The sequence below is a fragment of the Alosa sapidissima genome, chromosome 5, assembly GCF_018492685.1.
Source record: "Alosa sapidissima isolate fAloSap1 chromosome 5, fAloSap1.pri, whole genome shotgun sequence".
In the NCBI taxonomy this organism is placed as follows: Eukaryota; Metazoa; Chordata; class Actinopteri; order Clupeiformes; family Clupeidae; genus Alosa; species Alosa sapidissima.
In genome coordinates, this window is record NC_055961.1 from 20,427,927 (window position 1) to 20,442,578 (window position 14,652).

At 40.1% G+C, this 14,652-nt stretch overlaps 1 protein-coding gene across 1 annotated transcript; it reads right to left on the bottom strand.

Moving 5' to 3' along the window:
- Nucleotides 1-9,212: 9,212 nt before the first annotated feature.
- LOC121708803 lies at nt 9,213-12,878 on the bottom strand. The gene is made up of 2 exons (XM_042091716.1): nt 12,682-12,878; nt 9,213-10,473 (listed from the first exon to the last, which is right to left on the bottom strand). Exon 2 carries the CDS (start codon nt 10,332-10,334, stop codon nt 9,651-9,653), a length of 684 nt encoding a protein of 227 aa, XP_041947650.1. The 5' UTR covers nt 10,335-10,473; nt 12,682-12,878; the 3' UTR covers nt 9,213-9,650.
- Nucleotides 12,879-14,652: the final 1,774 nt, after the last annotated feature.

Genomic DNA, 14,652 nt, shown 5'->3' on the forward strand with positions numbered 1-14,652 from the left:
TAGGATTCTAATTGCTCTATTGTGATGTCATAATCTAATGTTAAGTCAATCGGGAAATTTTAGTAGTTTTTAATTAATAGTTTAAAAAGTATAAAAGTTACAAAGTTGAAAAATACATAGCTGAAGTCACCTAAGTAAGACCTATGCAACGCAGTTTGCAAGTTAAACGGTTGAAGCTGCATTAAACGCACAAAAATCATTGAAGAAAAAGCAGAACTAGAAAAGCATTTACTGAAGGAAATACAGTGCATGAAAATGCAAAAATATGATGTAAAATATCATACAGAGTAAAAACAAACTATATTGGTAGATGAGGTTTAATATAGTTGGAATGACTGAACAGTTAAATAGGTGGATAGTTTATATGGTTAAACCTCATCTACCTAGCAAATAATTTAACATAGTTGGAATGACTGAACAGTTAAATAGGTGGATAGTTTAAATGGTTAAATTATTTAGGTAGATAGTTGACGATAATTGACAGTTGGAATGGCTCTAATGTTTGCTAGCAGTTATGTTAACTATGTTAACAAAGATAATAATGCTAACCAGGTTACTTAACTTAGTTAATTTAGCTAATGTTTTCTAGCAGTTTCTTTTAAAAATGCTAATAATGCTAATGCTGTTAACTATGTTAACCATGTTAACTATGTGACTTAGCTAATAATTTAATAAAATAAGTTATGCTAAAATATTAAGCATGCTAACCATGCAACTTAGCATAGTTAGCATAACTGCTAAAAATGAATAGCTAACATGCTAACCATGTTACTTAGCTAATGTTTTCTAATAGTTTTGTCAAAAATGATAACTATGCTAACAATGTTAACTATGCTAACCATGTGACTTAGCTAACCTAGCTAATCATTTTTAGTAGTTATGCTAACTATGCTAACTAGCATGCTAACAATGCTTACATGCTAACTATGTTAACCATATTACTTAGCTAATCATTTTTAGCAGTTTTGCGACGGCGAAACCGCTAACCTTTTGACTGCAGTGTCTAGCCAGTGGTGGCAAGCGAGCTAATTAGGCTAATCAGCTAATTCAAACGTTTAAGTACTTAATGAAGATATCCAGGGGTCTTTATGCCTCGACTAAGTTGATGTTGCCTATAAACAACAATTCATGTTCATCGAAACAACAAGGTCAATAAGACATAATATATTTCATACCTGTGTTGCAGCATGTAGCCTAGTTGTCCAGCTAGGTTTACAATGCAATCCAATGTCCTAAAATACTAGCATTTCGCCTGTCAGCTAGCTAAAAAGATCGAGTGCTTAAACTAACATATATAGTGGTCTATTTAGTGGTGTATGTGCTCTGATTAAGTTTGTGTGGCATATAAACCACAATTCGTGTTGATACAAGTGCCAATGTTCGTGTAGAAACATTTTAATCACATACAAATTTTCGTGTTACAGCTCTCAGGTAGTCTCCGCCATCATGGTCAGACTTTTTTGTTACTCCCGCCTCCAAACACAAAGACGGTTGGTTCGGTTGGTTCTCGAATGGTCCTCATTTAAATAAAGTTAAACTTTGGCCAACTTTGTTTCGCCTGCCTCGGCGATTCGCTTTCATTTCGCCCAACCAGGGCGAATTTCGTCTCCATTCAACCTCAATGAGAGCGACGCAAAATTTCGGTGTGTGGAAACACCGTGAGACTGGCAGTTGAGCCAGGTGGCCTGACCACCTGGCATAGGATTCTAATTGCTTAACGGGTCTATTGTGATGTCATCAGCCCATGTTAAGTCTATGGGGAAATTTTGATTAGTTTTTAAGTAATAGTTTAAAAAGTATAAAAGTTACAAAGATGAAAAATACAAAGCCCACATGTCCTAAGTAAGACCTAAGTAACATAGTTTGAAGGAAGTTTCTACGTTAAACGGTTGAAGCTGCATTAACTGCGTTAGAAGAACTAGAAAATGCAATTCCAGGGAATTACCAGTGCATTAAAATGCAAAACATATGGTGTGAAATATATTGTTAAAACAGATGATGTGCTAATTGGGAACCAACATGATGAGGTTTAATATAGTTGAAATGACTGAACTAGGTAGATGAGGTTTAATATAGTTGGAATGACTGAACTAGGTAGATGAGGTTTAATATAGTTGGAATGACTGAACAGATAGGTGGATAGTTTAAAAGGTTAAATTATTTGCTAGGTAGACGAGGTTTAATATAGTTGGAATGACTGAACAGTAAAATAGGTGGATAGTTTAAAAGGTTAAATTATTTGCTAGGTAGATGAGGTTTAATAGTTGGCCTAGGATTCTAATTGCTTAACGGCAGTCTTAATAGAGCCATATTGTATGCTTAAAGCCTGAGACAGAGTATATAGTTTAACAAAAATGTAGATAGTGTAATGGATGTTGATCATGCACTGTAATAAGAAAAAATCGGATAATAGAGTGAATTTTTCATGCACTCTAATAAATCGGATGCACTCTAATAAATAAAAAATAATAAAAAGGCAAAACAGTGGCAAAGTAATGAGGCTGGGACCCTCTTGAGCAGTGCTGTTGTTCTCTGCCTAGTCTAAAGACCTCTCTTGGTCACTTCCAACTCCTGTGAGGTATGAGTCAGAGGTCTCCAGCCATCAAACTGTGCTTCCCACCACTCTAACAAATCCCCCAGAGGCCGTCTCCACTGTCTGGATATGGCCAGTGAAGTCCTGTGTCACGGTGTACAAAGAACAATAAATGTCTTCCTCCCTCTCTCTCTGAATTACAGAAACAGGGCGAATAAAGGGCCATTTGTTCCTCTGAATCTTTTGATTTATAACAAACTGTTAAAGCAAAATATTTGTGAAGAACTTAGAGTGCAATGGCTACTCTATAACAAAGAGTTATAACATCATTATAGCTGAAATGATATCTGAAACTGAAATGTTGTCTCTCTTTCTCTCTCTCGTTATCGATTGCCAGCATTCTGTGAAGTATGTAGCAGAGAAAAAATTGAGAATTTTCTCCACATCCCTCTCACAGTCCCTCACACTTCACGATCTCTTCCCTTGCATGATCTCAACTCCCTACTCTATCACTTACACTGCAGAGTTTGTGAAACTGTTTTGCCTTCCACAGTTTTTATTCTCAGGGCATCGTGACACAAAACTACCGCATAGTGGTACCTGACCACTGCATTGTGTGACCGCCGCATGGTGTTGCCACCTGCCACACAAAGAAAATAAAGGACTTTCCCCCCCGTTCAATCTATGCCCTACTTCTGCAACTGCAATTTGTAAACTGCAAGCCATGCTTTACAAGTCCTCTCCAGCCACTACTTAACAGTTCATAAGCATCAAGTCTTACTTGTTCTATCCTTGGCTACTCAATCAGTGTTTAACAATTCAAAACAACAATATACACAGTCTATACTGCTTGAATTAAGTTCAAGTGTGTGTGTGTGGGCTTTTCAGGTGTTGAATGCAAATCACTACGCCCAAGTAGCAATGCTTTGCCTGAATAAGAAAGTATATATATAGTTCCAAGTATATATAAGTATATAGTTCCAAATATATGCTTAGAATATGACAATTGCCTTGTCTCATTTTCATTGGTATTTGTACATGTTGTAACTATACAAGTCACAACATGTAAACAGGAAAAATGTGTTCTTTTCGGAGCTATAGGCTAGTTAGTTCCAATCACAAGAATGAGCTATGCTAAGACAGGTTAACGATGGGTGCATCAGACTGATATACTGCACGCACAAGATGAGAAAAGTATGTATCATCTTATGTAACTTTGGGGGAGACGAATAAGCTAATGTACCAAAATGTTGGCGTGTTCCTTTACTCTGCAAATATGAAATTTGGTGTGCTCACATTTCCTAAATTGCTGTAACCTTTTTATCCTGGTGTATTGTGATGAGTATGAGAATATAAATTCATATTTTTTACAGTAAATTATACATATTATTTTCCTTGTGAATTGATATGTGAATATCCACAAGATAATACATCCCTGGAACAAATTCTGTCAGGAACATCTAAATGACTATATCTTGTCTAAGTATGTCTAACATCACAGATGCATCCAACAATTTCACTCTCACTTCCATTCAATCACTGATACTCGGTCTCTCTCTCTCTCTCTCTCTCTCTCTCTCTGTAAAGTCACTCAGGAAACTCAGTCCTTTTTCAGCACCATTATCTCCCCTTGTGTGCCTCCTGTCACCCTGCATCTTGAGATCACTGCCCTTTATTCCCATTACTGAAAGCGCAGCTCCCCATTCCCACATTTCATAACAAGCTTTTTTTTTTGGGGGGGGGGGGGGGGGGGGGCACCTCTCACCGTAGGGGCTAAATGGGTTTGCTTTCTGCCTTTTCCCAAAGGTGAACAGCACCGTGGTGCATCACACTGGCAAGCCATATGTGATTTTTCTATCTTTGTGTGTGTGTGTGTGCATGTACCTGTGATGTGTGTGTGTGTGTATGTGCAACTGCCTAATGACGATAATGACTATGTTTTTCCTTAACAACAAATGCCGCAGACCAGCTTTCTCACCTTTTCGGTCAGTGGTCCTTGGTGGCTAGATTGGTTCTGTTTAATCAACAGATTAAACAGACTTTTTTTTTTACTTTTGTTTGATTGAAAGAGTGTCTTTCAATATAACTCAGCGCAACCAATTATTATTATGATTATTATTACTCAATATGTATTGGCACCCTTAGTAAATGAGTAAAAAGAGGTATACAGAAATAATCTTTTGGGAATACATCTTAGTTTCGCATGAAAACAATGGGGGAAAAAATCCATCCTGCATGTGGCCAAGGCAAGGCAAGGCAACTCAGCGTTATTTGTATAGCGCTTTTCATACCCAAGGCTTGTGCTTCCATGTGCTTTATATCATCTGTGAACACAGAACAGCAGTCATAGATACTCATATGTGAGACAGTAACCATAGATACTTATGTGGCATGCATATATCCATATATCCATATCTCCTGACAAACAGATAATATCTTAACAAATACCTCACAGCTTTGTGATCAGAGCCTGACTTCTCCTTAAGAACATCACATTACATTTCTCAACAGTGGAGGTTTTTTGTCTTATTGAGTGCTGAAATTTTGACCTCAGGTACAATGATGTCTGTACAGTATTTTAGATGGCTCATTAAGGCAAGCTAGATTTTATGAGAGATACTTAACTTATTGATTAAAATGCCTCCACACAAAATTGACTTGGAGATCATGGCAGGTTTAAAGGCACTGAATTGTGATAAATTAAGTGAAGAGTAAACAGTCATACGTCATGTTGAGAATAATGCCACTGGTGATGATTCATGGCTCAGTCATTTCAGTTTCCTCCTGGAACAGCAGAATCCCAAGGCAAGACAACCAGTTCCAAGTGATTTTAATTAAAAAAGAATAAAACTTCAGCAAAAGGTTGATTTGTTAAAAGGTACAGTATGTAGGGTTTAGTAGTATCTAGTGGTAAGACTAAAGATTGCAACCAACTCCCTTTCCAGGAATGTTGGAAACCGTACTGAAGCTGCCAGGTGGCATAAAAATGTGAAACCCTGTGTTGTTTGTCCATTCTAGGCTACTGTAGCAACATAGCAACATGGGCCTATGAAGACACAATGACTGAATCTCAATGTCCCCCCAGGGCATGGCTAGTGTGACGTCAGGAAGCATTCGAAGTCACTTCCGTGTCCACTAGTATTTTTAGGTCACGCAAACAACAATGGCTACAGCACAGGAACCGGTCACCTTTTATACAGTGACAGCCTACTTTGCTGACTTCCCAAAGTCTGTTCAAAAGGGTCTTAACTCCTACAATTCAAATAGGGTAATATCGGTTAGTTCAATGTCAGGTGGAAGTCTTACAGGGAAAGTCCAGGCCTCAATGAAAAAAAAAGCTACGATGTTGAGGTGAGAAAGTGAGGGTGATGGCATTAGCTATCGGAACGCCACATATTACCAAACCAGATTTTGTTCAAATCGACACACCTATGGCTACTGAAAAATGTAAGGTTAATTTATTAAATGTTATTTTGAAGTATTAAAAACATCGTTGTCGAACGAAAGGTCCAGTAATTGGAAGCTAGCGCTGGCTAACTAATGTAAACACAGGCTGCGTTGCTGATTGTCGCTGTCTTAGGGTTTGATGAGGGTTAGCTAGCTAAGTTGTTTTCACTCAGGTACACGTTGAGGGACAGGAGGTGAAGGCAAGCACCTGCTCTTGTGCAATCGGGAAGGCTAAGTGTCACCATGTAGCAGTCCTGCTGATTTGGGCTGAAAAGAACCTAACCCGCACGGATGTCGAGTGTGTGTGGAAGAGGCACCCAAAACAGATGAGATCACAGCGAAGAGAGTGTCTGTGATTGCACCTTCCACATCTCAAGGTCAGTACATACATTAATTCAGAGTTATCAATCATGATTGCAAGTTTATTAGTACAGAACAACTATTATCCTAACCTAAATTTCCTTTGAATACTAAAAGCTAAGCCCTGTCTGGCTTTAGTGTAATAAATTAATGGTGATGCTACTGACAGCAGTTATGTGAGGTAGGAGATGATTTCAAGTGAGAACACTATAATCTATTTTATTAACCCTTTTATGCCATTATTTCAGCTGGAATTAAACGACCTGTCACCCAGGAGGACAGAGAATGGACTCTAATGTCCTTGGCACAGCTGGGCCGTTTTACAGGTCTGGGGTTGGATTTTGGCACCAGAAATACCTCAGGTATCCATGTCTTACTGAACATCATTGGACAACATTTTCTGTCTAATTTCATGATATTTGTCTGTTTTACTTCAAATTTAGACCGTTCCTATTAAGACCTTTGATGGGGTAGTGACCAGCCCAGGTTATGCCCATGCAGAGGACAAAGCTCTGTATGTACTTTCATCGCTTGCTGTCAGGCCTCAAGAGAAAGAAGCCATTGAGAGAGCCACAGTTGGGCAAACTAAGAATGCCTTATGGTAATGATGTATACAAAAATAGTCTCTATTGATTTCAGGTGTACAGCATTGACTAGCTTTCTCTCCATTAGTGCTGGAAACATACCTGTGTGCTACATGGACAAAATGCACCTGTGTTGCAAGTGGCATGAGGTTAACTGTTATGGTTTTCTTTTAACAGGATGGCATATCGGCAGAAAAGAATCACAGCCAGCAACTTCGGTTTGGTGTTAGCAGCAGTGAAGCGGAACTCTTACCCTCCTTCCTTATTCAAAACCCTGCTTGGCCAATACAACCTTAAACAAGGATCTCATGTAAGTGATGGGCACTAAGTTGGGCAGTACGTGATTTTAATTGAAGCATACTTCCATACTATATATATATATATAGATATATATATGTGTGTGTGTGTGTGTGTGTTTGAAAAGACTGAATAAAAACATATATTAGGGCTGTCAATCATTTAAAAAAAAACATCTAATTAATTACATACTCTGTGATTAAATTCATCTAAATTAATCGCATGCATCCATTTTTTTCCTATAAACAAGTCTTAAACACAAGTTTGGCAGATGAGTGAATTAATGAACAGTCAAACCAATATTATAGACTTTAAAGATCAACGTGTCTCTCTTTTATTATAATTTTCCCCATCGGGTCAGGCATCAGCATAGTGCCTGGTGTCAGAATTTAAGCACGATAAATGCAAATGACTGAAGTTACCACTCACTGTCAATGACATGTGCAGAGTAGGCTACCCTAAATGATGTTTTATAAACAAAGTTCGGGTGGAGCCTTCGGGATGATTGACAGCAATTAACTCACCCACTGCCGCCGCAGGGTAGGCCTATTTAAGCCGACCTCCTTTTCCATACGTCACACGCTCCGACGTTCGCGAAATCATCCCCCCTCCTCCCCCTACTCCTCCATTTCACCAATTGCCCTGTTACTCATCCTCCTTACACAGGGGGGTGCAAGCGGTCATCGCTCTATCGCGATATCCGCTCCAGGCACTCCAGGACCACGGACAGCTACCTTGCCAAACACGCACTTCTCCCATACATTTTAGTCTAGCTGAAGCAATCATATAGAAGGGCGAACTAGTGAACACCAAGGTAATGTGTGGAATACCACCTATGATTTATCAGGATAGGAATGCATACTACATCCTGTCAAATTTTGTAGTATGCAAAGCCACCACTTTTGTGTTGTTTAGTATGGACGTATACGGAATTACACCTTTTTCCTTCTATGCCCCCAGGCTTGTGATTGGGGAATCCTCCATGAGCCAAAGGCAAAGCAGGAATACATGGAGCAGACTGGTATGATTATCCAGGAGAGGGGAGTTTTCCTTTCTGACAGCGGCCTGCTCGGTGGCTCTCCAGATGGGATGGTGACCGATGACCTCATCATTGAGGTGAAATGTCCCTATTCAGCAAGAACCAAGACCAACCTGCAGGCAGCGGAGGGAAAGGACTTTTTTCTACAATTGGATGAAATCACTGGCTTACTGAAGCTCAAGAAAACCCACAACCACTGGCATCAGATTCAGGGCAATCTGCACATGACAGGAGCCAGCAGTTGTCATCTTGTGGTATGGACTCCTCTTGACCTTGTAATCCTGCTCATCCATAAAGACCCAGTATGGGCTAACAATATTAACATTCTAGAACATTTTTATAAGGATTATTTCCTACCTCGCATTCTGTCAGAAATGTCAGAACTGTAAAATGGTTGGTGTATTGACCCTGCATTCTTGACCTGTTCTAGTGCAGGGTTTCATTCTGCTGCAGCTTGCTGGGCCACCAAAGTATTTCTTCTTTGTTTTGTTGCACATTCTCATCACACAGTACATAACACACTACACATAGTCAGATGCCATTTACACTGATACTCCTAGACTCTTTAAGGGGAAAGGCCTCATTTTATCATTCATGATATAATGTTATCAAATGACCATTTATATTTTTTCTACTGCGTGGTCTTCCATATTTTGTTGTGCTTGCTTTGAGCCAGGCGATTGTGGTATCAAGAGGAATCAAATGGAAATGTTTGTATTCAAAGTTAACAATAAACTGACTGGGAGTGGGAGCAACTGTGTGACGACTCATTTTTGTCTGCTAGTTCAGCTTGTTTTGCACCTAGTGTATGTCCTCGATACCATACCTCGAAGTGTATGTCCAAGTAGTTCCCTCAATTATTCATCTTATGGTGGCTTAAACTGAATGCTTTTGATGTGACAGACAAAAATATAGACACGAGTAAGACATAAGAAAAACAATGACATTTATATTTAAGGATTTCAGTTTCAAGCATGAATTGCTGTGGTGTCTTTCAAATCACAACCATTGTTCTAATGATTTAAGCAAGGACACTTGAAAATGTTGTGACAGACAATTCATGCTATTTCACGGAGAATGGGCGTCTGTAAATTTGTAAGACAAACACATACTTTAAGGATCTTGTTGGCATGCTTCTTATACTGATATGGGATGTAGGTCAAAATATCAAACGCTTTCAGACGTTGTATAGAACGCTCCACATGAATCCTTGCACTGGCAACGAGTCTGTTGTGGTTAACTTCCTGCACTGTGAACTGTCCATTGACCAGAAACGTTGGGATGTTCAGTGACACTCCCTCAGGCAAAATGTCACGAATAGTGAATCCCTTATCTGCCATCACCGTATCACCTGGTTCTAGCTGTTGGAGTACTCCGCAGTCAGCTGTTATCACCTTGTCTGAGGAGCCATGCCAATCAGAGCTTTAAGTGTGGTGCGTCCTTTGTAATGACTGTACAGATGACTCTGGGTGTCCAGTCTTTCTGTGTTGGAGACAGCCACTTCAGTGCAGTCAAGCACAATCCGACAGTCAGGAAATGGCTGGAAGCAATCTGGCAGGGAGGTTTGGTTCTTGACTCTGGAGGGGATGTTGTTTTCCATCATGCCGACATACAAAATGTCGTACAGTGCACTGCTGATGGTGGTGAAGATGTTTGTGACTGTGGCACGGCAGCAATTGAACCTTGTTGCAAGGTCTAGGATGCCACAATTCAGTCGGAGCTTCATCAAAGTCAGGAGTAGCTGATCGATAAGGGGCATAATTTGTACATTCCAATCAAAATGATACTGGAGATCAAATTTGGAGAGAAGGGCTTCCAAAAAGAGGACAGTGGCAACATCTGGCAAGCCAGTGTAGTAACTGACTTTGTCAGGGTGGGAGGAGATTTGACTGAATGAAAATGTTTGTTTTTGTTTCTCCAATTCTTGTTTCAGTTGGTCATTTTCTTTTCTCAGCATATCATTTTCAATTTCAAGCACCACAACACTTGAAGTACCGGGGGTCTGTGTAGCAACGTCAAGGTGGTTTAGGGCTGGTCCAGCTGTTCCTTCTTCCTCCACGCTCGCAGGGACCATTCCTTTTTTTCGTTTGGTGGGGATATGATCGGGGAAAGCCTTTCCATCGTTCCATGCAGACCGCGTTGGCCCAGCTGCTTTTCCATCAGGAAAATGCCACCCACAAACCCTGGAGTTGTAGTTGTTGAACTTGTCACGCCTACAAAAATTATAATAATAAAAAAACGGCAATTAACATCTTATATCTCAGGCTCCCTCCAACTTGCAGAACCAACTTATATTATCAGATGTGTTGTTTAGCTAGGTCTACTAGAGTCAAAGTCAGTCTCACTTCAAAGTCTAATGATTTTCTATGCAGCACAGACACTGGCTGTCTTTCTTAGCATACAGTACGCAGCATTACTGGTAGCAGTTCAAGAACGATAACATTAACCTTAAAAGCACTTCGAAGTGCTGACAAAACAACTTGCAATAGCTAGCTAGTAGTTGCTGCTACCTAACTGGTACAGTAACGTTAGGCGAGCTAGTAACCTCTTGCCTGTTATTGTTGTTGTTATTATTATTATTATTATTATTATAGTTCAAGAACGATAACAATAACATTGAAAGCACTTCGAAGTGCTGACCAAACAAAGCTTGCAATAGCTAGTAGTAGCACTACCTAACATGGAGTGTTAACACTCAATATGTTCTGAAGAAGTCCAGACAACGACTCTACTTCCTTCGTCAACTAAGGAAATTCAAAGTTTCTACATCCATCATGAAGGCCTTCTACACTTCAGCGGTTGAGAGTGTTCTAACTGGTAGCATCATCACCTGGTATGGGAACTCCACAGTTAGAGATTGTAGTACTCTGCAGAGAGTAGTGCGCTCAGCTGAACGTACTATAAGAACTCAACTCCCTGCTCTACAAGATATCTATTCCAGAAGAGTACTCCTAAGAGCCCAAAAGATTCTGAAGGACTCTTCTCATCCTAACAATGGATTATTCCTACCGCTGAAATCAAGAAGACGCCTATGTAGTCACAAAGCCAGAACTGAGAGACTCAGGAGAAGTTTTTATCCCCAGGCCATCCGAACTCTGAACTCACACTATACTGACTTTGCACACATTCACTCTTCAGCACTCTCAAACATTTCCCAACTCTGAACTCACACTATACTGACTTTGCACTCATGACCCCCCCCCCACACACACACACACACACACCTACAAGACTTTTAGCACTTTTACATCCCTCACCCTATGCTATAGACCTTTTATTATTTTCTTATTTCATCACACGTCAAAACACACACACACACACATATCTGACTTTCTCCAACTTCTGCACATCTCCATAGAACCTTTTATTTATTATTTTTGATTTCTCCTCCATCTACCCATGTCCTTGATTGCCTAGCCTTTCTGCCCCCCCCACCCCACCCCCATCACACACACAAAAAACACACACACTTACATCATCACTGTCATCACCTCACATACATACAGCACACTGCTTGCTACAGTAAGCCTCCTCTACTTGCTGCACACTGCCCCCCCCCCCTCCCTACATACACAGCACATTGTCTTCAGGATCTTCTCCAACACACATCCTCTACATACTTACAGCACACTGCCCCCACCTACCCACACGCACACCACACACACACACACACAGTCACTGCTACACTCCCCTCCCGCCCACACACACATCTTCATCACTCACATACATCATACATACAGTACTCTGCTTGCAATAGTAAGTCCCTTCACCATACTTGCAGTACACTGCCCCCCCCCCCCCCCTCCCCTACATACACAGCACATTATTTCATCAGGAAGCTTCTCCAACACACATCCCCAACATACTTTACGCACACTGGCCCCCCCCCCCCAATACACAGCACATTGTCTCATGAGGAAGCTTCTCCAACACACATATTGCACACTGCCCTCTCCCCACATACACAGCACACTATCCCATCTCCCCTGTCATCCCCCCAACACACACACCAAGACCCCTGGCAGTTGGGTTAGCCCCTTGAGCCGTGGATCTGCCCAAGGTTTCTTCCTTGGTAAGGGAGTTTTTCCTTGCCCCTGTTGCTCTTGGGTGCTCCTTGTTGGTGCCCCCCCCCCAATTCCAATCCTCCCTCACCTTTCTTATGCAGCCCTTGCCACTTAATCTACTAAACCCCTCTTCTACTGCATTTTTTACAGTATACCCCCCCCCCCCCCCCCACTTTGCACAAATAGGCTGACACCAGACATAATTTCACTGCATTTCTTACTTCCAGTAACGATATGCATGTGACAATAAACTTCCTTGTATCCTTGTACCTAACGTTAGCTAGTAACATTAGGCTAGCTAGTAACCGTTAGCCTGTATTATTGTTATTATTGTTCATCATTTGAGATCCAACTTACCGTATCAACTTCAGCCATCTCTTCCTCTCTTCTTCGTCGAGGGGAAATCAGTAATACGATATAGTTTTGTTGACATCGTTTCTGTTGTTACAACACGGGACACAGCACTGCACCATTTTACTGCCGTTCAGGTTGACAGAACACCATAACCGTTAGAATATTAGCGTTGGACACGGAAGTGGCTTTTTGGATATGATGACGTAGCGCCTAGCCATGCCCATATGGGTCTAAGTCCTGGACCCTCCATGACTTAACTGACATCTGTTAACAAGTGATTACATTTGAGTGGCTGTAAGGGTTCATAGTTACAGTAGTTTCTGAATACTATATCATTTCTTAATTAATACATTTCTTAATGTATAAATGAAGACTTTTGTTCCAAAACGCTATATATCCATTTTATAGCCATGTTATTTAATTGTGTATCTCAGGTAATATCAATACATTTGTGTTGTTTTGATTGAGTAAAGAGAAATAAAATAGCACAATAACACAATTACAGTTCCGCTGCAATTACCTGGAAAACAACTTTTAAAAACATTATTCATGACAATTCATTAAAATGGAGGATATAGCGTTTTGGAACAAAACTCTTCAAATACTGTATTTCAAACATCCTATTAATTATAAATACTAGACTACTATATCCCATGTCTATATATAATCAAAAGACTTACTTACTTTAAATCCTTCAGTAAAGCAAGTGTATTTCTCACTGAAAACTTGTTGTCCTAAAATGTCCTTCAAAAGCCACCACAAACAGTCTTTTTAAGGCGCTCTCAAAACTTGCTCTTAATTTTTTAAGTTACAGAGCAGCATGAGATATTCTATGTGCAATATGGCTTCAGAAAGAACAAAAACCTCACTGGCATACAATCATCCATTGTGATTCAGCTCTTCTTTTGTTGACATCTTCCTGTCTCTGAAGCCATACTCACACACACACACACACACACACATACTCATGAGCACACACACATACTCATGAAACTCATGAACAAAACTTTGTAGCCTACAATACCATTGTTATGTTAAGGTAAAGCATTGCATAGAGGCAAGTAAACCTAATGAAAAACGGCACTAAGATAATAATTTCAGAGGTTTTCGATGGATTGACCGTGTAATATCCTTAGAATCTTCTGTTAGGATGTTCTGTTAATGACGTCAATTAAGTGTGCATCAGTAGCAATCGGAAGTGAATAAAGAATGGCAGCGCCAGCATGAGCAGAACAGTCTGTCTGTTTAATTCACATAGACAACAGTGAATATTAGCCTACATGGTGTCAGAATTATAGACCAGTGTCTCTCACATCAACCTGACGACGGAAGATGGAGCACACAGGTGTCCCCACGCCACGGATGGATTGGGATTCACAGAGGCGTATCAAGCTTTTTAAAAGTGTGGGGGTTGTGGAATAGGAAAATAAAACAATCTGGCCAAATGATAAATAACTCCCTACAGGGATGTTGTAAGTATTTTCTGAGAGGGGTGCGGACTATATTGGTGTTCGGGAGTTTCTCCCCCGAAAAAAAATTGAGATTCTGATTGCTAAACACACCATTTTAATGCAGTTTGGGAGGGACAGAAGAAGCAGTGCCTATGTGTGGCTCATGTGACATGTAGGCCTACATGATCTACCTGCTATCACTTCACTATTTGACACTACCCTACATGGAGACATATCTCATGTTATAAATCAAGAAATCATTTCAGAAATTATGTTTTGTGCATATGGGTTAGCAGGCTACAATAAATTGCCTAACCGACAGCAGCCTAATTTCGAGGTATCACTAATACCTATTAAATAAATGTGAAGGACACAGAATAGTGCAGAACTGTAAGCTCAAATTCAAAAACGTTTGAAGACTACCCAAACATATGAAAAGGGAATATAAATAAATTGTGTTACATATACTGTAGCCAGCTTAATTAATGTCAATTTAAAGATTATGATTAGCAGTTTCTATGGT

Bases quoted from the DNA above. Each gene is read 5' to 3' on its own strand.
- LOC121708803 (XM_042091716.1), bottom strand. From the start codon at position 10,334: ATGGTCCCTGCGAGCGTGGAGGAAGAAGGAACAGCTGGACCAGCCCTA.